This window comes from Pantherophis guttatus, chromosome 2 (genome assembly GCF_059756535.1).
Source record: "Pantherophis guttatus breed Tessera chromosome 2, ASM5975653v1, whole genome shotgun sequence".
Taxonomy (NCBI): domain Eukaryota; kingdom Metazoa; phylum Chordata; class Lepidosauria; order Squamata; family Colubridae; genus Pantherophis; species Pantherophis guttatus.
Genome location: NC_142064.1, coordinates 253,242,279 through 253,265,713, shown reverse-complemented (window position 1 = coordinate 253,265,713; position 23,435 = coordinate 253,242,279). Strand labels below are relative to the sequence as shown.

General features: G+C 39.5%; 1 protein-coding gene across 1 annotated transcript; it reads left to right on the top strand.

Moving 5' to 3' along the window:
• The first annotated feature begins 570 nt into the window (after window positions 1-570).
• On the top strand, window positions 571-20,444 carry LOC117668071 (uncharacterized). The gene is made up of 5 exons (XM_034421767.3): window positions 571-651; window positions 7,499-7,873; window positions 17,200-17,568; window positions 18,554-18,642; window positions 20,097-20,444. The coding sequence occupies exons 1-5, from the start codon at window positions 576-578 to the stop codon at window positions 20,238-20,240; spliced, it is 1,053 nt and encodes a 350-aa protein (XP_034277658.2). The 5' UTR covers window positions 571-575; the 3' UTR covers window positions 20,241-20,444.
• The last annotated feature ends 2,991 nt before the right edge of the window (window positions 20,445-23,435 follow it).

Sequence of the window (23,435 nt, the reverse complement as noted above, 5' to 3'; positions counted from 1 at the left end):
TTCACGTTTTTATTTATAAAACATACTCACATTTGTCATGATTCATACTCATGATCCTTGTTGCATAAACAAAAAGCTGTCATGGCAAGGCAGGATTCGGTCCACTAGGAACGTCTTTTCATTCAAAGGCTACTCAAATCCATTACGGTATATCTGGCATATTTCTCCACCCATTTTCTAATACAATTCATCCTGATTTACAGCCAACCTCATTGTTTGCCATGATACACAAACCAACATTGGTAAGAGCCCGTTCTTTGTCATGTGTTGCTCACGAAATTCGCCAGCCTTCTTTCAATTAATTACCAAAGCAAACATATCTAAAAATAATAATGTAACTTGTCAGGAAGCAGATCGCTAATGCCATGCATTTCCCAGATCTGCCCCCACCCCTGCATTCCATTTTGCACATAATATGACTTAGGTCAAGTGAGCCACACCTTCCCTTCCAAACAAGATATTATAGCTTCAAAATGACATTTATGAGTTCGAAATAAGCCCTTTTTCAAGTCTTTCGGAAGCTATAAAAGGGAGATGGATGTTTTCAGTGCATTAGACATTCAACTCAAGCCACAATGGGTAGAATACAAAGGCACTTCCTGGTTGCATTGTGGATTATGCTTGCTCTGAATACTCATGTGAGGACACAAGGTAAGATTTTTCATGTTTTGTGGATCCATTTCCAGATTGTATTCAAGTAGGATGGGTCAAGTGGAATTTGGGAATCATTTGTAGATCAGTTTTGGATGCCATGGTAAATAACTTGAAGGACTACAGGAGAAGTAGTTAGATCATACTATAACTGGGAAGGGGGAAATATAAAGCTGAATATTGTTCTGCTTTCATATAACTGCTTCTAGCATGATTTCTCTTGATACAAATATAGGCAGCCCTCTCTTAACAACCACATTTGAGGTTGGCAATGCCATTGCTAAGCAACATGGCCATTAAGCGAGACAACATGGGACTGTGGTGAATTTACATCACTTCCTCGTGGTAGTTAAATGCGTGACCTCTGCTTGTTAAGCGAGACATCCCATGACTAAACTTATGGCTTCTCTGTTGACTCTGCTTGTCAAAAGCTAGTGGTGAAGTGCACCAGTTGTGGTCATGAATACCTGCCAGTTGGGAATCTCAATTATGTAACTGCTGGGATGCAGCGATAGTTATAAGTGTGAAGCTAATTCTGCTGACTGCCAGGAGTTCAATTCTGACCCTCTCAAGGTTGACTCAGTCTTCCAACCTTCCAAGGTCGGTTGCCCAGATTGTTGGGGGCAATATGCTGACTCTGTAAACTGCTTAGAGAGGGCAGTAAAGTACTATGAAGCAGTATATAAGTCTAAATGCTACTGCTATTGTAACTTTTTTTTATTGCCATTGCAACTCTGAATGCTTAATAGAATAGTTGTTAAACAAAGACCACTTGCACTGATTTGGCAGTTCTGGAAAGATTCAACTTCTATCAGAAAAGATCAGACCATAGTACATTGCCTTTTAATGTATATATACTGGTCAAAAAAATAAAGGGAACACAAGCAGAAGACATCCGAGATCTGAATGAATGAAATAGCCTTATTAAATACTTTGTTCTTTACATACAGTAGTTTATACACTGCTCAAATAATTAAAGGGAACACAAAACTACTGTATGTAACGAACAAAGTATTTAATAAGGCTATTTCATTCATTCAGATCTCGGATGTCTTCTGCTTGTGTTCCCTTTATTTTTTTGAGCAGTGTATATATCATTTTTATTATTTTTTTCTTAATATAAAATGAAAATAAAAGTAAAGACAATGGGAAAAATAGATAAAGGAAAAGGAGCGATGTGAGGGGAAAGCAAAGCAAAGCAGTGACTTCCAACTTTTTTCGATGCAGTAAATTACATAGTAAATTTATAATCTCAACTTTTTACTTCTGTATAGTTAATGAATACTAGCGATTTCTATAATACTGTGTTTCCCTGAAAATAAGACCCTGTCTTATATTTTTTTGAACCCTGAAATAAGCGCTTGGCCTTATTGCCATGTGTTCAAAAGCCCAATTGGGTTTATTATCTTATTTTGGAGAAAACAGGGTAGCAACCTATTTTAATCATCAAAACCCAAAGTTTCATTTTTCCCCCCATCTCTTTTAATCAGGACGTCCAGAAACAGTTTCCAAGTGGAAGCAAAGCTAGCTACAGTCTTTTTCCCCTAATTAAAATAGTTAATTTCGCCATCTCTGCCAGTTCCATCATGTTTTTTTCTATCCATTCGTCTATTGTGGAAGTTGACACATTTTTATAAAGTTCTCACTGTGGTCAGCATATATAGTAACAAAGTTGTAACTTTTTTTTTCAAGATCTTTATCAAATAATCTTAAAAAAAACATTTCTGATTTCATTGTATGTTTGTTTGAGGATCATCTAGATTAAAAGATAAATCTGGGCCCAGTCTTTCTTTACTTTTATCCTTGATTTTTTTTAAAAAATCCTTCTTTACATTTGCACTTCCAATAGACACTTGAAATGTCTTTATATATCTTTGACAATTTATCAAGTATTAAATACCAATGATACATTATTTTATAAAAATCCACATATTTACACGTGTTTTAATGTTTGAATTAAATCCACATATTTTAATGTTTTAACTTTCCACATCCAATGTTTTAACGTTTTTAAGCTTTTGTTTTATACTGGTATTTATGAGATTGTAATCTGCTCAGTGTCGCTTGATAATGAGATGGGCAAACTATAAATTTAATAAATAAAAATATTTTCCCGTTGCTCAAGCATTATATTACAACTAGTTTTTTTGCTCATTGAATCATACAATATTTAATATATATTGATTTTCCAGATTCAACTTCAGCAACCTTTTACAAACCTTGGCTACAAGGTTTATTAGCACACAATAGAGTTTCAAATTCATTTTTAACAGATTCAAAATCATGACTTTTCTCATTTAAATTAAATCTTTCTTTCCGTTGTAAGTATGAAAGCCAGTGACAAACCTTCTGACTCCAAACCTTCTTTTGGCTTGAGATTAGGTTCACCTTGAGTAAAAGCTATTATTTAACCGTAAATCCATCAATGTGGTTTACTGTCATTTCCTTTCTAAAGCCTTCTGGGGTGACACCCAAAGAAGTATTTTAGAAGGCAGTCTTGTTTTATACCATATTTGTTCCAAATTATTAAGATGGCATGTGACTCTTAAAGTCTGCATTCATTTTAATCTTATCATACCATAAATAGGTATGCCATCCAAATCTCAGTTCATGGCCCTCTGAATTTTTATAGTCACCCATTCTTTCATCTAGAATTAAACTCACCCTTCCTCTTTTTTAAGTATCGTACAACAATTTATAGTTAATTCCTTGTCCCCCCCCCTTGCCATATAATGTCATCAAGGTTTGGAGTCTTTTATTTTGGAACCTGGCATATAAATTTAGAAATATCCTTTTGTTATGGTTTGAATGCAAGAGAAGTCAACAATATCAGTAGTATCTAAAATAAAAACAACATTTTTTGGTAAAACATTCATTCTGGTTATAAAAATCCTATCCAACAAAGATAATTGCAATTCATCCCATGCCTCCAAGAATCAACCAACATTCAGTTGTCCAACAAAGGCTTTCAGGTATTTTGCCTTGAGAGGATTTTATCCCTTTAATTGATCTTCTATCAAAAGCTAGAGAGATTGCTCCATTTTGATTATCCAATAGACACCAATTTTCATATGAAAGGTGTGACACCTGAACAGTTAAGTATTTAAAGAATTTCACTTCACGTTCATTTGGTACATAAATTTCAACTAGTATTGCTTTTATCCCATTCAGCTCCAATTCTATTGCTACAAACCTATCATATTAATCTGATATTAATAATTTAGATTTGAGCTATGGTTTTGCATGTAATACAACTCCATTTATCTTTTTTAGGCTGAGCTGAAATGAATTCTTCTCCTAGTCTTTTATTACTCACATATTTCTGTCCTTCATTTTAATATGTAAGCTAATTATATTTGTATTTAATTTCCTCAAATAATGGAATATCATCTTCCATTTTGATGGGGCATTGGCCCCATTAATATTCCATGTTAAATATTTTTATTCCATTTTTATGAAAATTGTGTTGTCAAAGTGTCGTGCTGTTTGCTCCTTCAGTCTCTTCTTGTTTTTCTCAGTCAGGTAGCTGAATTTGATCTGATTTATTTTCTGTTTCCATCATTTCTTGTATCCCATCCAAAGTCAGTGTTTGAGCAAAAAGTCATTCACTTTTTCTATAGAATTTACTGTGAACCTTCATTCTTGGTACATGAGGATCGTCCCCTTCAATTTATCCCAACAGAATGGGATCTTTCTCTTTTTCAGAATGTCTGTCAAGAAGGTATATGCTTTTCTTTTCCTCAAGATTCTGACAGGAATTTCTTTTAAAGTATTATATTCCCATTGTCAATCTTCAGTTTGATATTAAAATGGCAGTGCAGGATTTGTCTCTTGTTTGTTTCCTTAAAAAGTTGATTAGCACACCGCTCAAGATTATTCTAATTGTGAGATAATGGGAGTTTATTCTATATAGTTTGTCCACTTCCAAGTCCATTTTTTTCCCCTCACAACTTTTTAATTACACCAAAACTTGAATCGTCTTTCTCCTTTGTCTTTCCCAACAGCCACAGGGATGGCTTGGAACCTTAGATGTAATTCTTTCTTGTGTAGTTCCATCAAGGCAATATTGTTTAGATCACCTTTGTATTATATGTCCCTGTTGTCCATTGTGTTCTAAAAAGTCCACTTTATCATTTACCAGTTTGACATCTCCTGCAATTTGATGCATCTCCTCATGGAGTACCTTACCTAGGGTATATTTCCCACTTTTGTCTTTATAGCTTGAATTGTTTTGGCTAAATAGTATTCCAACATAGCTCTCATGCAGTGCAATTAGAAGTTTCCAAACAAAAAAAGAATTGGTTGGTCAGGAATTAACATCTAACGAACTATTGCCTTGCTGTGTACAATTGATTTAAATATTGTGGTAACTACAAGAGGAAACTACTCTGCTAAATTGGTTGTTTGAATCAGATTTGACCTTTAGCACGAGAGGGAAACAAAGACTACAGTACTGAATTTAGTGTTAGGAAATATACCTTTTGCTTGGATTCATTATTTTACCACATGAGGGAGCCAAAAACCCTTGGTTTTTGGTATTGTTTTATAAAAAATATTAATTTTTAGGATAGTTGTTAAATTATAGAAATGACTACAAGATGTAAGCTGGTAAATAATTGGAACAGGAGATTCTCTCACAAAGTCACAATATATAAATCCAAAGAGATAAGCAAAAATTTTAAGAAGAAAACAAGTTCACAAAAAATGTTTAAAGCCACAAGTTTCCTATAAATTTGAAAAGGAAGAGAAAAAAACAACCAACTTTCTTTGCTGGCATGACTCTCCTCTCCTCACTCCCCTCTCCTCCTATTTTAATGAAGCTTCAAAATAATGCAGTTCAACAAAAGGAAAAAAAAGTAATGGCAGCCCCCCAAAAGCCTGTTTTACAACTCCAAGATAAGTAGGCAATTTAAGAACTAGCAGGGAAACTTTATTGTCCTATTTAAGTAAAGAAACAGCTGATTTTTCCAAGGGAACATGGAATACTTGTCCCACCTCCTAGCTGGACTCACCTGGAAGCTTCTTAGCACTTTGCACAAGCTACAGCTATCCGGAGGATCCAGGGGGTTGATTTGCCAGACTTTCCCTATTTCAGAAAAGTTCCTTGGTTTAAAAAAAAAAAAAAGGAAAATAGCTCAGCCCCAAAAAACCTGGATCTCCAAGTTTTGCTGAAACTGGTGCTCAAATGGCCATGTCTACCAAAAGTCCCAATAATGAAGCCATCTCAAAGAAGATATTTTGCAATAGCAGTAGCAATAGCACTTAGATTTATATACCACTTCACAATGCTTTACAGCCCTCTCTAAGCGGTTTACAGAGTCAGCATACTGTCCCCAACAATTTGGGTCCTCATTTTATCCACCTCAGAAGGATGGAAGACTGAGTCAACCTTGATCCTGGTGAGATTTGAACTGGCAAATTGCAGGCAGCCGGCAGTCAGTAGAAGTAGCCTGCAGTACTGCACTCTAACCACTGTGCCACTGGGGCTCAATAGCCATGGCTCAATAGTCAATAGAATACAGTTTTAAGACCATGGCAGTCTTTTATATGTTGCAGGCACATACACACTCACTCACTCACACACACACACACACACACACACACACACACACGTACAGAAATAGTGTTGAAGGTATGTATCCACATGCAGAAATCTGATTGTTTTAGGAACAGTAATAACTTTTATGAATATTAACACAAGAGTGATTTTACACGGTATCAGATTCTTCCTCTTGTTTGGCTCTTGATTCAACATAGTCCAGAATCAGTTTCCTTTATTTTAATGATTATATTGGGAACCAGAGAGAATGCAAACTCTGTAGAGTCTCTTGTAACACTGCTTTATCCCAAGCACCAATGGGAAGAAGAATCTCCAGTCAAGCTGCAGAAAGGAACAAAACTCCCAGATATGAGGGCTCCCTTTACTGTATTGGAATGGGACAACTCACCACAGCCAACTCAATGTGGCCAACTTGCCATGACCAACTCAATGTGGCCAACTTGCCACAACCAACTCACCATGGCCAACTTGCCGTGGCCAATTCACCATGGTCAACTCACCACAAGATAACTTCCCATAGCCATCTCGCCTCAATACAGGACAATTCAGCAGCCACAAAAGTTAAATTAATTTTGATGGAACCATGGCCAATAATAATAAAATAAAGTCAATCCAGAAAAAACAAAGAGTTATAATAATTTCAATGAAAAATATGGTCACCAATAATAAAAGTAACTGAATGAAATGATTAATGCACCGTTGAATCGTCCTGTTAGTTGTGGTGAGTTGGCCATGATGAGTTGGCCGCAGAAAGTTGTCTTAGACCACGGGTGTCAAACTCGATTACGTCACATGACATATCATGACATTTTTTTTGCCTTTGTGGAGACAGGGTGGGTGTGGCCTGCATGTGATGCCCATTTTGGCCCAGTTTGACAGGCCTGTCTTAGACCCTTACCACAGGGGTGAAATGCTCCCGGTTTGGACCAGATTGCCTGCTCCGGTAGCGATGGCAGCAGGTGGTTCAGAGAACCGGTAGCAAAAATCCCTGCCCCCCCCCCCACCCATGCCCAGCTGAACCGTGCAATCATCAGAGGCTTTTTTTCCCCTTTTAAAAGCATTTTTTCTACAACCTCTTCGCACACAGCCCCGCTGCGAACCGGTAGTAAAGATAAATAGAACCCACCCCTGTTCTGCACCATGAAATCACTATTGACTCTTAGTGACCAGATATGTAGATTTTTATCCGTGATAGTCTGCTTCTCATTCTTCATGTCTGCTAATGATGCCCTATTATTGCTATAATTTTTCAACCTCTTTCTAAAGAGATAGTAATTTCCTCCCCAGAAACCTCATCTGCATCACCTGATACCACAGAAACTTCACCCCCAGAAACCTCAGAGACGTCATCTACAGAGTCCTCTTCCAGTCCTCTTCCAACCACCTCAGAGACTCTATCTTCTGAAAGCCCATCAAGTGCACCTTCAGAGGCTCCATCAAGTGCTCCAACATCAACCTCAGGGACTCAATCTTCTGAAAGTCCATCAAGTGTACCTTCAGAGGCCCCTTCAAGTGCCTCTACATCAACCGCAGGAACTGTACCTCCAGATCCCTCTACTACTCTTCCTCCAAAAACCTCCAAGAAACCTTCTTCTGAGAGCTCTTCAACTCCTCCTCCATCAACCTCTGAGCCTGCATCTCCAAAATCTACTTCGGCAACAGGTAAGAACGCTGTAGCTTCTTTTACTATTACTTCTTTTTTACACAATTCAAATTACGGAAAGGGGACCGTGTCTGAGAAAACATCCCTTTTATGAACAGACTACGGCAAGATGGGTAGCAAACAAATGTAATAAAGAAATAAATTGCAGATTCTCTTGGCATTCTAATATCCTGCCTTGTTTGGTATTCAGTCTGATGTTATTGGCAGTGCCCATAGTATGAATATAGTTATCCTGATGATCAGGTTTTTTCAAAATGTTTAGCCAACACTTATTTAAAATCTTTATCTCGGAGAAGATTACGTTCAAGCACAGCGATGTCTCCTGGAAAAAGGCATTGCTAAGCAATTGATTAAAAAACATTTTAAAATGGATTGCATTATAAATACATAGTATTTGAATTCTATCTTTTCTATTTTGAAGGAAGCAAAAGCTTTAACTCATCAACATCTTCATTTATTTTTCCACCTTCCTAATGCTCCTATTGCTTATCAATCACTTTTTGAAGCAATAGTATCACATATTGTTTTAAAAACTTCCTTTGCCATTCCATTGGCAACCTTCAGTCTCAAAAGACTACGGTATCGTGCTCTAGAAAGAGTTCCTAAAACAACATCTGGTGTGACTAAAAAGGCCAATTCGAGAGTGGCAATCCCTTCCACACTGAGGGCAGATACATTCTGTCCCCTGCCCAACCCCAGATGGTTCCGGGACTGCCTCTTTGCCTCAGCCTGCCGAACAAGTGTCTCTTCGAATTGGAGAAGGCCATGCTGCGTCTTTAGCCTTGTCAGATGTAAATGCCTTATTCTCCAATGTGTAAATAATGTATATATGGAACATCAGAGGTTAACTTATTCTTTGGACTTTAATGTATTCATAACTTACCACTCCCATTCCTAGCTCCACCCCTTGTATATATAAGGAGCCACCCTCACCATTCTCACTGCTTCTACCTTGAATATTCAGTGAATATAGAATGCCTATCATAATTAAAAAGAAATATATTTAAAGCTCTAACTCCTATTATCTTTATTGAGTCTGATCCTGAAAATATTGCAACAAGCTGGTAGCAGAGGATGGTTAATTGACTCAATAAGTAATTAAAAATGTCCAAGAAAGATAGGCCCAACACCAGGGCCTACAGCAAAGAAATAGAAACTGATCAAGAGATGACCAACGAATCCACCAATGCGATTTCGAGAGAATCCGAAGAATACACCACTGAAGAAGAAGAACTAATGAGTGAAAATAATGACCAGAAAGAAATCGAAATAGAAAATAACGAACTCAGGTCAGAGATATTAAAGATACTAAAAAGCCAAAAGAATGATGAAAATCTCATCGCGGACCTCCAGGAGATGCTGAAGAACAGCGGAGCAGCGAGAGAGAAAAACGTCATTAAAGAAAAACCCAAAGATCAAAAAACCGTAAGTGAGATGACTACTGAGAAAATAGTTGTTAAAAAGAAAAGATGTGATCCCGCGTGAAATTTTGAATGGCAGCCATCTTGGTTTCAACGAACTTCAAAAGAGAATGGAGCAGAGCCAATCAAAACGCTCAGTTCAAAATTTCTGGCGCGAAAAACACTATCAGACGAAGAAAGTGAGAAAGAAGTCTCAAACTCTTCAGATGATTCAAAATCAGAAAATGAAGACGATTTAACAAAATCTCAAGTAAAATCAGCAATGAAAACGCTTTTTGCTGCTTTTGGGCCAAGACTGAAAATTACCAAGACATCTACGAAGAAGCAAGAAATCAAACCGGCGACTCAAGACCTGCACGCTCCCATCCTGACTTCGAAAGCGACGACGCCCGAGCCCAGAGAGCCATGCCGATTTCGCCCTACACCACAGACAAGATCGAATGCCAACGCACACAAAAAGAAGAAAAGAACCGTCGCCACCACCAGAACCCCAAAAACCGAGCCAGAGACCGACTCATCTGAGGAGGAGCGGATCGAGAGAGCTGAAAGGGAGAGAACCTTCCACGACGCCACCAAAGAAGAAATGAGCAACGCGCATGTGCGAAACTACGTAGACGACCCAGAAGGACTTGAACTGGCCAGAGAACCGCGCAGACTCATTGCAAGCATCCCAATGCCGTTCTGTAATTTCCTGCACTTGAGAGATCACGGACTGCCCCAGGTTGTAAGTAATGGACAGAATAATGTAGGTAACTTACCCAGTGACTTCCCAAAACTTAGAATTGATGGCATTAATTTACAAGAGTGGTATCAACAGCTTCAGGTTATTTTCATGAAAGAAAATTTACTATTCTTTATAACTAGCCCTCCAAGAAGACCTTGGACCTTAAAAATAGATTGTTTACATCATAGAGCATTTTTCATAATAATATCTAGCGTGTCTCCTGCAATGTATCATAGCATCAAACCAAACCTAACAGTATCAGAAATAATTCAATGCATGTTTAATCTATTTCACAGCGATAGCGTAGCTACAACCACAAGAATGTCTAAGGATTTCTTTTCCTCTAGAGTAAAACCAGGGGTTTCTATAAGTGAGCATTTGATAAATCTAAACAAAATAAGAGCTGAGCTACAATTGAGGGGGGAAGTGATTTCAGATCAAACAATGAAAAGTGTTATTATCAATTCACTTGATCCATCATGGGATAGCTTTATGTCACACTTAGATACCATTAATTTGGGATATTTATCCATAGAAAGCCTATCTAACAAATTGATAGCAGAAGACAATTCAAGAAAAAATCGATCCAGTAACCAAACAGACCACAAACCTTTTAGGAAAGTAGTCTTTCAAGATAAACATAATGAGGCCTTTAGATGCTACAATTGTGGATCCAGGGAACATAGTAGAAGAGACTGCCCCAAAGTCTCAAGAGAGAGACATAGGCCAGAATATAAGAGCAAATATAATTACAGACAATCTTCCACAGATAGACACAAATATAGAAGTCCACCAAATTACAAAGAAGGTAGAGGGGGTAGAGAAAATTCAAAAGAGAGGAAATCTGGGTCGCTGAATGGGCTAAATAAACAAGACAGCACCAGAACACAGCAGGATGAGAATAACAATTGGCTTATTGATTCTGGTGCAACAAATCACACCACCAACAACAAAAGTATATTATCTTCATTTATAGAAGATAAGTTTGTGATAAAGGTAGCTAATCAAGAAAAGGTTCAAGTACTAGGCAAAGGAAATGTGACCTTGCCTGGTCTAGGGAAAATAGAGGGGGTATTATTAATCCCAGAAATACCTCACAACATACTAAGTGCCATAAAATTAAGCAGAGAATCTGATATCAATATAGTTTTCTCAAAGGGGAAAGCAACTATAGAAAAGAACAAAACAAATGTAGGTACTGTAATGATAAAAGGAGGTCTACCCTATCTGATAACTAAAGAAAGATGTTTACATAACATTGATTCAAATATGGAAGATTGTATTGAAGCAGATGATGAAAATGTCAGTAACAGTGACAATGATGAGTGTAGAATAACTCATGATCACAAAAATACATACAAGGAAAAGAAACCAAAAATAGGTAAACCAATTCATGATGAGTGTGCTCACATCTTACACAGGAAGTTAGGACATGCAAGCTTTCCTGTAGTACAAAAAATGACTGAACACGCAGAAGGTGTCAAAATAAAAAATTGTGAAAATTATTTGGAATGCTCAGTATGTAAATCCACCAAACTAAAAACCAGTCCCAGACCAAAAAAATCTAACAGATCAACTAACAATATTTTTGATTTGGTACATATGGACTTAGTTGGTCCATTAAGTCCCTCAATTACCTATAGAAAACGTTACTTCCTAACAATAGTGGATGACTACAGCCGATATGGTTTTGTTTACACATTAAAGCACAAGGATGAAACATTTCAGAAATTTAAGGAATTCTACAAACGTATAGAAACACAACATAATATCAGAATAAAGCAAATTATGACTGATAGGGGATGTGAGTTCATGTCTAAAGAATTCTCCCAATGGTTAAAGGATAGAGGAATATTACATTTCACGTCCAATCCTTTTTCTGCATTTCAAAATGGAGTTGCAGAGAGGAAAAATTCCACACTACAAACCATGATTAGGTGCACATTAGAGGATGCTGGTTTAGGCAAACAATTTTGGTCAGAGGCATTACATTATTCAAATTACACTCAAAATAGAACCTGGTCCAGTATTGTGAATAAGACACCATATGAGGTGATGTACAATAGAAAACCCAAATTATCACACATGCACATATTTGGAGTCACTGCAGACGTACACATACCTAAACAATTGAGGAGAAAGGGAGAAAACGTATCCAGGAGATTAAGATTCATGGGATACGAAACTGGAACCAAAGGGTACAGATTCATTGATGGTAATAACAAATTTATAGTATCCAGAACAGCTGTGTTCCATGAACAGGCCAATTGGTCAAAATTGCACCTTAATGAAATATTTCCTAATAAATGTAAAGATACGATATCTTGCGAGGAAGGAACAACAGAAAATCAAAATATTAACAAAAGTAAGAACAAAACCAAAACTTGGACTAATAGTCAGCATAAAATAAAGACAGACACATTAACAAAAAAGGAAGCTAGATATTTGCATGATAACCATAGCAAGCCTGAAAGAACTATTAGAAACAATAGAAACCAAATACCAAATAAATACAAAGATTACATAATGCATATGAATGGAGAACAAATAACACCTAATACATATGAAGAAGTATTGAAACTTCCACATGAAGAAAGAGAAAAATGGGAACTAGCTATGGAAAAAGAGATGGAAAGTTTACAAGGATTGAATGTATTCACACCTGCGATCGCACCTAAGGATAAAACAATTATAGGTACCAGGTGGATTTATAAAATTAAGAACTTAGAAGGAGGCAATACCTTATACAAGGCTAGACTAGTTGCACAAGGCTATGCACAAAAATATCCAGAAGACTATACTGATACATATTCACCCACAGTGAGAACAGAGAGTGTCAAAACAGCCCTTGTAGTAGCATCTGCACTCAATCTGGACGTATTCCAATATGACATACAGACCGCATACTTACATGCAAAATTAGATAAGGAAATATATGTAAGAGCACCACACAGTCAATACACTAATAAGAACGAAATTTGGTTATTAAATAAGAGTCTGTACGGATTAAAGCAATCCGGCAAAAGATGGTACGATTGCTTGGTAAAAGTACTTAAGACCATGGATTTCAACGCCACCACTGCCGATAACTGTTTCTTTGTAAAAAAGAGTAATGATCATATTGAATTTGTATTAATTTACGTGGACGATATTTTATACATTGGAAAGCATAAAGAGAGCAGGGAAATCTTTGTAAATAAGTTAAATGAACACTTCTCACTGAAATCCCTGGGTAAAGTGAATAAATACCTTGGTGTGCAAATTAACAAAACTAAAAGGGGATTCAAACTTACACAGAAAGATAAAATCATCGAACTCCTAAACAAATGTAACTTAAATAATGCCAAAACCTGTGACACCCCTATGCAAACTGATTTTCTTAGAAACACTGATGAATCTTCCCCTGAGTTTAAAGACAACACATTTTACAGATCAGTTATAGGTTCACTCCTCTATATATCTAATTGGACTAGGCCAGATATTGCATTACCTCTCAATCTATTGTCAAGATATGTTAGTAAACCAACCTTGTATCATTGGGAAGCTGTCAAAAGAATTCTAAGATATCTGAAGGGTACATTAGATTTTTGTTTAATGTTGGAACCCAATAATGACAGAGAACCAAAAATTACTTGTTATGCTGATGCAGATTGGGCTGGTGATACATCATGCAGAAAGAGTACTTCTGGTTATGTTTTTCTATTGAATGATTGTCCAGTTTACTGGTATACTGGTAAACAAGAACTAGTAGCCACTTCTACTACAGAAGCGGAATATGTTTGTTTGTCCAAGGCTGCAAATAACCTTGTATGGTTCAATGATCTGATCACTGATATTTGGAAGAAACCCACTTTACCATTTATTATGCATGAAGACAATAAAGCGGCCATTGAAATATCCAGATCCGATGCAATTGGACAAAGGTCCAGGCATATTGATATAAAGTTTAAGCATGTGAGACAACTGTCCCAAGACGGATTCATTAAAGCAATACATTGCGATACTTCTGAACAATTAGCTGATATATTAACAAAACCCTTACCTTCTAAACAACACAAATATTTAACTTCTAAATTATATGTATTATATTGTCCTGAATCAGAATGTAATTGGTGTTGTGTAACGAACCGGCATTTAGAGGGGGATTTGTCAGATGTAAATGCCTTATTCTCCAATGTGTAAATAATGTATATATGGAACATCAGAGGTTAACTTATTCTTTGGACTTTAATGTATTCATAACTTACCACTCCCATTCCTAGCTCCACCCCTTGTATATATAAGGAGCCACCCTCACCATTCTCACTGCTTCTACCTTGAATATTCAGTGAATATAGAATGCCTATCATAATTAAAAAGAAATATATTTAAAGCTCTAACTCCTATTATCTTTATTGAGTCTGATCCTGAAAATATTGCAACAAGCCTCCTAGCTGAACGATCGGAGGTGAAGGTTTCCCAGGTGTTAATGTCCATTCCCAGGGCCTTTAGGTCCCTCTTGCAGATATCCTTATATCCAGGGGTGGGTTCTAAATTTTTTACTACCGGTTCTGTGGGTGTGGCTTATTTTGTGGGTGTGGCTTGGAGGTCATGTGACTAGGTGGGCGTGGCTAGATGGTCAGTGTCGTTTCTGGAAGGTCCTCGCACTTACGACCAGTCCTCGCACTTACGACCCAACTCATTTGTTTGCTTTTAATACTGATCAGCTGTAGGATGGCCCTTTGAAACCCCGCAGCAAGAATTTAAACAGTTTTTTTCCCTCTAGTCATCAGCTGGGACTCAGGAGGCAGCAATAGATTGGGGGTGGGACCAAATAAAAGGTAAGAATAATGTGGGGGGGTGGGGGTGGGAGGGCGGGGGGGAGAATTCGTTCGGTGACGTCATATCGTCACCGCTACTGGCTCGGCCGAACCGGACCGAACCAGGAGGAACCCACCACTGCTTATATCACAGCTGTGGTCTCCCTCTGAGGCGCTTTCCCTGCACTAATTCTCCATACAGGAGATCTTTCGGAATCCGACCATCAGCCATTCTCACAACATGCCCAAGTTTTAAAAACTAGACTAAGTTAAAATGCTACAATAGAAAAAGAGAAGTAATCCATCACTCTCAATCCATGACACTTCCAAAATCGTATCTCTGGAATCTACATTCATTTTCTGATGGTAGGGTTGTGCTATTTTTTCCCCCCTCCACTTGATTTTTGTGTCACACTCCACAAAGTAACAATGAAAAACAAAATCTTGATTTTGTTTACCTTTACATTCATATAAGACACCGTGCTAGAAACCAGGACTCAGTGAGTTCTAGTCCTGCATGAAAGCCAGCTGAGTGACTTTGGGCCAGTCACTCTTTCTCAGTCCAACACCACTCGTGTTGGTGTTGTGGGGAAAATTGGAGGCGGAAGGAACATTAAATATTTTCGCCCCCTTGAGTTATTTGTAACAATAATAAAGTCAGCATAATAATAAATAAGAGTTCAAATTTGCTTTTTAATGCACCGTATCAGTGACCGTATGTGGTTCCTGGTCACCACACCTGCCTCTGTAACTTTTTCAATAGTTTTTTTTCCCTGAAGATATTGTCAAAGGTTGCTTAAAACAGTGGTCCCCAACCTTTGTGGCTTGGGAGCCTGGCTTTGGGGAGGGGGAGAGGGGGGAGGGGGAACCAGGCCCTGTGAGCAACTACATGCATGCACATGTGTGCCGGCCCACCACTCACGTGGCCCAGTTGCAAATAGGGCACAGCCTGGTAGCCCATGATCCAGGGGGTGGGGATAGCTAGTGTTCTGCCCCAGCTATGGACCCCAAAGAACGCAGCACACACAAAATCTATACAAAGCTTATTTTACTCAAATAACTCAGTCTTTTTCAACCAAAGGCTGTTAATAAACTGTCTTAACAGCCTACAAGAATTCTAAGATAAGGTAATCACAGTCTTACTAGGGTTGGCAGAAAGCCCGGAAGCAATTTTGCAGAGAATCCAGATGAGAAGGAGAGTGAACTAAAGTTGTTCCCTACAGCTTGCTGCAATCGGCGTTCCTCCTTAAATAGGCTAAGGGAGTGGCCAATTAGCCCCAAGCCTTACTCTCGAGGAGACCTCCTCCTGAGGAACCACTCCTGCCTTTTGGCAGCTCTGCGCACCCGTGCATTGAGAAGAGGCTCCTCCTCTTTGTCCTCTTCACTTAAAGGAGCTTCTGGAGGTTCTGAAGGCCCTGGCTGAATCCGTGCCTCTGGCACCACATCTTCTCCAGCCTCCTCACTGTCTGACTCAAGCACCAGCTGCACAGGCTGCTGGCGCAGCACCACACCAGCCTCCTCGTTGTCGGAATCAGCTACAATCTGCACAGGCCGCTGACAGGCCACAACGCCTAGCTTAAAGTCAATGAAAGCTATATCTAGGTAGACCTTCTTTTTGATATGTATTTATTCACTAAATCAGTAGTCCCCAACCTTTCTGGCTTGGTGGACCAGTAGATGTGGTGGTGGCAGTGAGGGTGGAGAGGAGATGATTTTGCGCTCTCACATGTCTCACTTTCACAAATTCAGCTTTGTGTGAGCCTGCATACACACACGTTCTCACCAGGGGTGAAATCCAGCAGGTTCTGACAGAGCAGTTCGGAGAACCAGGAAATACCACCTCTGGCTGGCTCCAGTGGGGTGGAAATGGAGATTTTGCAATATCCTTCCCCTAGGAGTGGGGAGGGAATGGGGATTTTATAGTATCCTTCCCCTGGAGCGGGGTGGGAATGGAGATTTTGCAGTATCCTTCTCCTGCCACGCCCACCAAGCCACACCCACAGAACCGGTAGTATAAAAACTTGGATTTCACCACTGGTGCTCACCCATCACTTCTGTGGCCCGGTTTCTAACAGGCTGTGTCCTGGCACTGCGCCACAGACTAGGGGTTGAAGATCCCTGCACTAAATGACTCAAAACCAGCCCTTGTTCTATTGTACTATCGCTTTCTCTTAAATTTCATCTCTTCAGGAACAAATATATTTTCTGTTGCCATCTTGTGTCAAAAATTCCAGTATAAAAATTCTGCAAAAAAAAACCCCTTATTTATAAAGCTTAGTAAACAGGCACCAGTAACCTCGGAGATATTTCTTTCTATGACAAGTAAGTGAGATGAATGCAAAACACAGTAAATAACTTCAGAATTTCTTTATTCAAAACAGCTGCTACTACCTCTCTGGAAATTTCTCGGACTGAACCCACAACTGTCATGATGACTAGCAGAACAATTTTATCCACAATGAATTCATCTTCTCAAACCATCACCTCAGGCACATCCACTAAGACATCAGAAAAAGTGACAACTAGAGCTGAGAATCCAACCTCAGCTCTGTCTCCTGTAGCTACTAATATCAAAACCACAAATGTCAAAGCCACAGTCACTCCTGCCTTGGTCACCACTTCCAAAACCACGGTGACCCCTAAAAAAGAGACAACTTCTACAAGTAGCACCTCCATCATAACCAGAAGTACAGTGCTTTCCAGCACTGTGGTTTCTTCTGAAACAACTCAGCAAAACACTACGATGAGTGGTAAGTTTATCTGACTTCATTCAGACCTAGCAATTGAGTTACACAAGTCACAGGAATGTCCATCTATCTCAACAAAATCCACAGCCACATCCAGGCTAGCCAGTTTGTTGTCTTTTCCCAGGTGTGAGAATAGTCTAAGCCTAGGACACAATAAATGACATTGTTTACATTAGAAGGTGCAAGTATCAGTAGAAACAGTGATATCAGTAGATATCACATCAGTAGAAACTGTGATATCAGTAGATATCACAAGGAAGTACCCCAGGTTCTTATTACATTCCAGCTATACATTCCAGGAGTGGGCTGCTGGGGGTTCGAAGGGGTTCCGGAGAACCTCTAGCTATGATTCTGGGCAGTTTGGAGAACCCCCAAATCCCACTCCTGGCTGACCCTGCCCACTCCGCCCTGCCCCTCCCAGGAGTCCCCACGCAGCCTGTTTTGGATGCAGGTAAATGCAGGGTGTGCACGGAGGCTCAGGGAGGGTGAAAAACGGGCCTACCGGAAGTTCAGGAAGGCAGGCCTCCAAAGGGCCTCTGGAGCCTGGGGAGGCCATTTTCGCCCTCCTGGAGGCTCGAGGAAAGCCTCTGGAGCCCAGGGAGGAAAAAATATGCCCCCCCTGCCGTGGTGCAGGAGGCAGACCAGGCCACGCCCACCATGGCCACGCCCACCCAGCAACCGGGCAGAGAACCCTTTGCTAAAATTTTTGAAGCTCACCTCTTCATAAAGGACATGTTATAATTTACATTGACCTTTGTAATTCTTGTGTATTGTTTCAGGGGGTATGTAACCTGTAACCTGGTGGCTTCAGGGCTCTTTTGATAAGGAGCAACATGATGATGATGATAGCTGTGCAGGCCAATAAAAGACATCTATTTCCAAACACCTTAGTTCCTTTTTTAAGTGGGCATTTCCTCCACAAAACCATAGCATAGATCCTGTCCAAAGTGCCTGTGTTTCATCCCTTCTTTTTTCCTCAACTTTGCAGGAGACAAATATCCAAAATGGGCTTTTATCCTCCTCCTTTGCACGACAGTCACAATGTCTTTCCTGTTCCTGATGTGTCTTGGCTGCTTGGTAAGGATGGGAAAACCTGCTCTTTGCAGCGGGCAAAGGGCACAAAGAGCTACCCTTACAGAAGCATCAACAAATCCAGTTGAACCTTAGAGAGCTTCCAAGGGATGCTCGAAAGGGGTTGACTCACCATCTTGGGATGCAATGGACATAACACCAGGTAATCCTGGTTTGTGAATGACACATGTCCCAAATCAAATTGCTGATCAATCATTCAAATAGCCTTGTGAATTCTGTAGGGTGAGGAATCCCTACATCCCAAACAATCATATTTTTTGGAGTATAAGACGCACCAGAGTATAACACGCGGTTTAGTTTTTGGGGAGGAAAATAGAGGGGAAAAAATCTGCCTACCAGGTATTCATCTGGCTAGCATCCTTAGTCTGGTCAGCTTCAGCACATTAGTTTGCTGTTTTTTTATCCCCTGCTTAGGGATAAAAAACAGCTTCTAAGGCACAGCTGAGAGGAATCAGCCATGAGAAAAGAAGGCAAAGCACGGGGAGATCGATTCACTCGGCTAGCACCTAGTTAGGTCTGAAAAAAAGCTTCTAAAGAACAGCTGAGAGTTGGAGCAAAGCATGGAGATCGCTTCACTCGCTAGCGCCTCATTAAAGCACAGTGGAGAGTTGAGGGAGCAGGCAAAGCTGGGAAGATAGCTTCACTTGCTAGTGCATCGTTAGCACCTCCTTAGGGCTGAAAAAAAGCTTTGAAAAAGCTACATTCGGAGTATAAGACGCACCCATATTTTCAGCCTCTTTTAGGGGGGAAAAAGGTGTGTCTTATATTCCGAAAAATATGGTATATTGTGATCCCTACAGCTATGAGTTTGTCTTCTTATAGAGGGCATGTATCAGTTTGGGAGAAGTTCTCTGAGTCAACCTTTGATCTTTTGGAGAACTGCTGTCAGTCTGGTTAACCACTGGGCTGACTTTATATAAAACATCTTCACATGTTCCAAAAGCTCAAAAGATCAGGTGAGCTCTTGCCTAAAACCTTAAGATAGCCATTGTTAGTTAAAGTATGGAATACAATACTCAACTTGGAGAACCAACCATCTGATCCAGGACAATATAAGTGGATTTTAGGCAAGAGAACCCTATGGAACCTCCATGATTATATTTACATAATTACAGATGCTAAGGTTATGTTACTTGATTAACAGATGCAAGTTGTAGCTCCCCCAATTGACATCATCCCAGCTCAAGGGGGTGGATCCACCACAACTGCTTTATATTCTTCTGAAGTCAGAAGAGTTGCCACTAAAATGATGTCAATTCTGTGGGGTCTTTGGTGCTCTCTGAGCTTTGTTGTTTTCTCGTAGACATTTCATCATGAAATGTTCAGAGATCACTAAGGTTCCCAAAGTTCCACCCTCAGCCATAAATATTCTCTTCTATATCCATCTCACTTCTGTTTTCTATTTGGTCTCATTCTCTCTTATTCCCAAACTCCTGCAGGTTGCCCGTTGTGTGAAATCTGCCTCGTGTGTTCCTGAACCTGAGAATGTGTACAGAAGTCATGCTGTGCTCCAGAGTTTTCGGAATCTTAGTTGTGAAAGGAATCCACAGATGCCCAGAGACAATAACCAAGAGATGCTGTAAAATAATCACCAACAGATGTTTCAGACCTCCCAGGATTGATAGCAACTTACAACAGAATGGATTTCTTCCCAATCTATTTTTGACATATATATATATATATTTTGCCAAAACATTTACCTTTCCCCCATCATCTCATACATGATGTGAATGGACTTAATTGCTGTTCTCCAGATTAATATACAGATGCTGTATTTCAGGGGTCTCCAAACTTGGTAACTTTAAGACTTGGGGACTTCAACTTCCAGAGTTCCTCAGCCAGGCTGAGGAACTCTGGAAGTTGAAGTCCCCAAGTCTTAAAGTTGCCAAGTTTGGAGACTCCTGCTCTATTTATTCTTCAGGTTGCATTCCTCTGAATGCCAGTGCAGCCTTTAGTTCATAAGTTAAATCAATGTTCCCTCGGATCAAGGTTCAGTTTTGATGATTTCATGGATATGTCTTTGTCATTTTCTTGGCCACAGAATGGAATAATTAGCTTCTGTCTCCTTTCTATTTTATTTTTCCTCTTTCCAAATTCCAGCATAGACTACAGCCATAATATTTCATAGTCATCTCGCATCCAAGTACTGTACTAATCAAATTTCACTCTGCTTCACTGCTTGAAATCTCTGAAAATCACCTTGTTCAATATTAAAATATATGTATTGAGGGTCAGTTTTGTGTGGGGGTTAAGGCATCAGGCTAGAAACTGGGAGACTGTGAGTTCTAATTCCTCCTTGGGCATGAAGCCAGTAGGTGAACTTCTGAATCTCTTCTGAAAAACTTTGCCAAGAAAACTGCAGGAATTTGTCCTAGCAGTCTCTGAGAATAAGACATGATTGAATTAAAAAGGAGGGGAAAAAATAATTGATTAGGAAAGGTTGGGGAAAACTGTACAAAGCAACTGCAAATCTTCGTATGATACTTCTTGATACAAAAAATGAATCAGTTTTTGGACTGAATAGACTTTAAGTGTGCACAAAGCAGAAAAAGGTGAAATTTATCTGCTTCTTAAAAATAAGACTTGGACTCAACAAATCAACGCTTTTGAACTGCCTCTGGATGGCAGAAACAATGGCTCATTGTACAAGTAGTCCTCACTTAACAACTGGTCCAGAGGTGGCATTCAGCAGGTTCTGACCAGTTCTGGAGAACCGGTAGCGGAAATTTTGATTAGTTCAGAGAACTGGTAAATACCACCTCGGACTGGCCCCACCCCCATCTATTCTCTGCCTCCTGATCCCAGCTGATTAGGAGGAAATGGGGATTTTTCAGTAACCTTCCCCTGGAGTGGGGAGGGAATGGAGATTTTACAGTATCCTTCCCCTGCCATGCCCACCAAGCCATGCCTACCAAGCCACACCCACAGAACCGATAGTAAAAAAATTTGAATCCCACCACTGAACTGGTTGCAGTTACAATGGCCTCAGAAAGGATGATTTATGGCCCATAAAGCACTTCTGTTTTATGGATTTCTGTAAAACAATCTGTGTCCCCCCACTCCCCATGGAGTCACATGACCAGGTGGCTTTTCTGGCAGAAAACGATGAAAAATGCCCATTGGATATGCTCAATTTGTTTATCATCCACATGGTTTCCTTAATCACCGTATGATTCACTTAAGGACTGCCCTGTCTCGTTGTACAACCATCATAAAACAGTTGTAAAATTGACTATTAATCCATGGTTACCTATTTAATGACCACTTGACTTGCAACCAAGCTTTTGGGCCCAATTGTGATTGTTAAGTGAAGACTACCTCTATTCCTGCACCGAGACCCATATCTTCAAACTTTTTCCTTCTTCCATTCAGTGGTGTTTGATTCTTTGAGACTGCTGAGTCTGCAGCAACATGATTGGTTTTTTTCTTACTTTTTCCCTTTTGCAACATATCCCAGAAGTAGTTCTGGTTATCAGCTGTGATCTGCCAACCTTGTATTTCCAGAGGTGTCAAGAATTACATGCTGGGTTAAGATTCTGGAAGCAGCTTTAGAAGTCTCCACATTGAGAGAGAGATGGTAGTCTACTGCCTTGCTAGAATCATGCACTATGTTGATTTCATTTCCATTGAGGTGTTTCTAAAATAGAAACATGTTTCCTTACAACTACACACTGGCAAGTTTCCATTTTGTACTCCTCCACTGGAGGAAAAACAATGTATTGCATTTTATTTGTCTCCAAATAAATCACGGCATCCAGGTTGTTCTTAGGGAAATGACACATCTAAAATCTAGCACTGACCGTTTGGACCCTTAAGTATGTAACTTGTATAATTGTAAATAAATAGATATTAGAAAAATGCACAACTCTCTGGTCACTTCCTTCTCATGGCAAAATTAACGCCATCAAAAATAGCAATAGCACTTAGACTTACATTCCGCTTCACGGAGCTTTGCAGCCCTCTCTAAGCAGTTTACTGAGTCAGCATATTTTCCCCAACAATCTGGGTCCTCGTTTTACCAAACTCAAAATGATGGAAGACTGAATCAACCTTGAGTCCATCAGGATTGAACTCCAGACTGTGGACAGAGCTTGCCTGCAATGCAGTTGCACCACCGGGCTCCTTGAATATGTTTTTATTGCAGGGATGGGAAACCTAAGGCCCCAGTACTATAGTGGGGTCACACCAGTGGTGGGTTTCTATCAGTTCACCCTGGTTCGGGCGAACCAGTAGCAGCAGTGGCTGGAGGCTCTGCCCACCCGCCCAGTTGTCATCAAAAGCGCCGCATGTTCGCAAAGTGAGTGCACCCACGCGCTACCGATAGCGAACCACTAGCGCCAGGATTTTTTTATTATTATTAAAAAGTTTTATCAAGTGTTACAACAATTTTTCCCCATCCCTCCTCCCTCCCTTCCCTTCCACCATATTTTTATCCAAAATGCCTTAATTTTTTTACATGTCCAACATATATGATAATACGTGGCATCATCACATTCACATCTCCAACACTTAGGTTGCACATTTGGATACATACAGGCTAGCTTTTTAGGATCTAGATGCCATCTATAAAACATTTTATAAAAATTCTCTCTTAAGTTTTGGGCTTGCGTAAACTTCACATTTCACACTTCACATTTCTAGCCCATTTTTTTCCCACGTTTCCATCATTATTGGTTCTTCAATATTTTGTGCCCACTTTATCATACAATCCTTAATACGTGACTTTTAAAAGTCTTATCCACTTTCTTATCATATAATAAATAAGCATGCCACCCGTA

Coding starts and splice junctions, on each gene's coding strand:
- LOC117668071 (XM_034421767.3), top strand. CDS start 576: ATGGGTAGAATACAAAGGCACTTCCTGGTTGCATTGTGGATTATGCTT. Junction 17,569..18,553: donor GCAAAACACTACGATGAGTG/GTAAGTTTATCT, acceptor TCAACTTTGCAG/GAGACAAATATCCAAAATGG. Junction 18,643..20,096: donor TGATGTGTCTTGGCTGCTTG/GTAAGGATGGGA, acceptor AAACTCCTGCAG/GTTGCCCGTTGTGTGAAATC.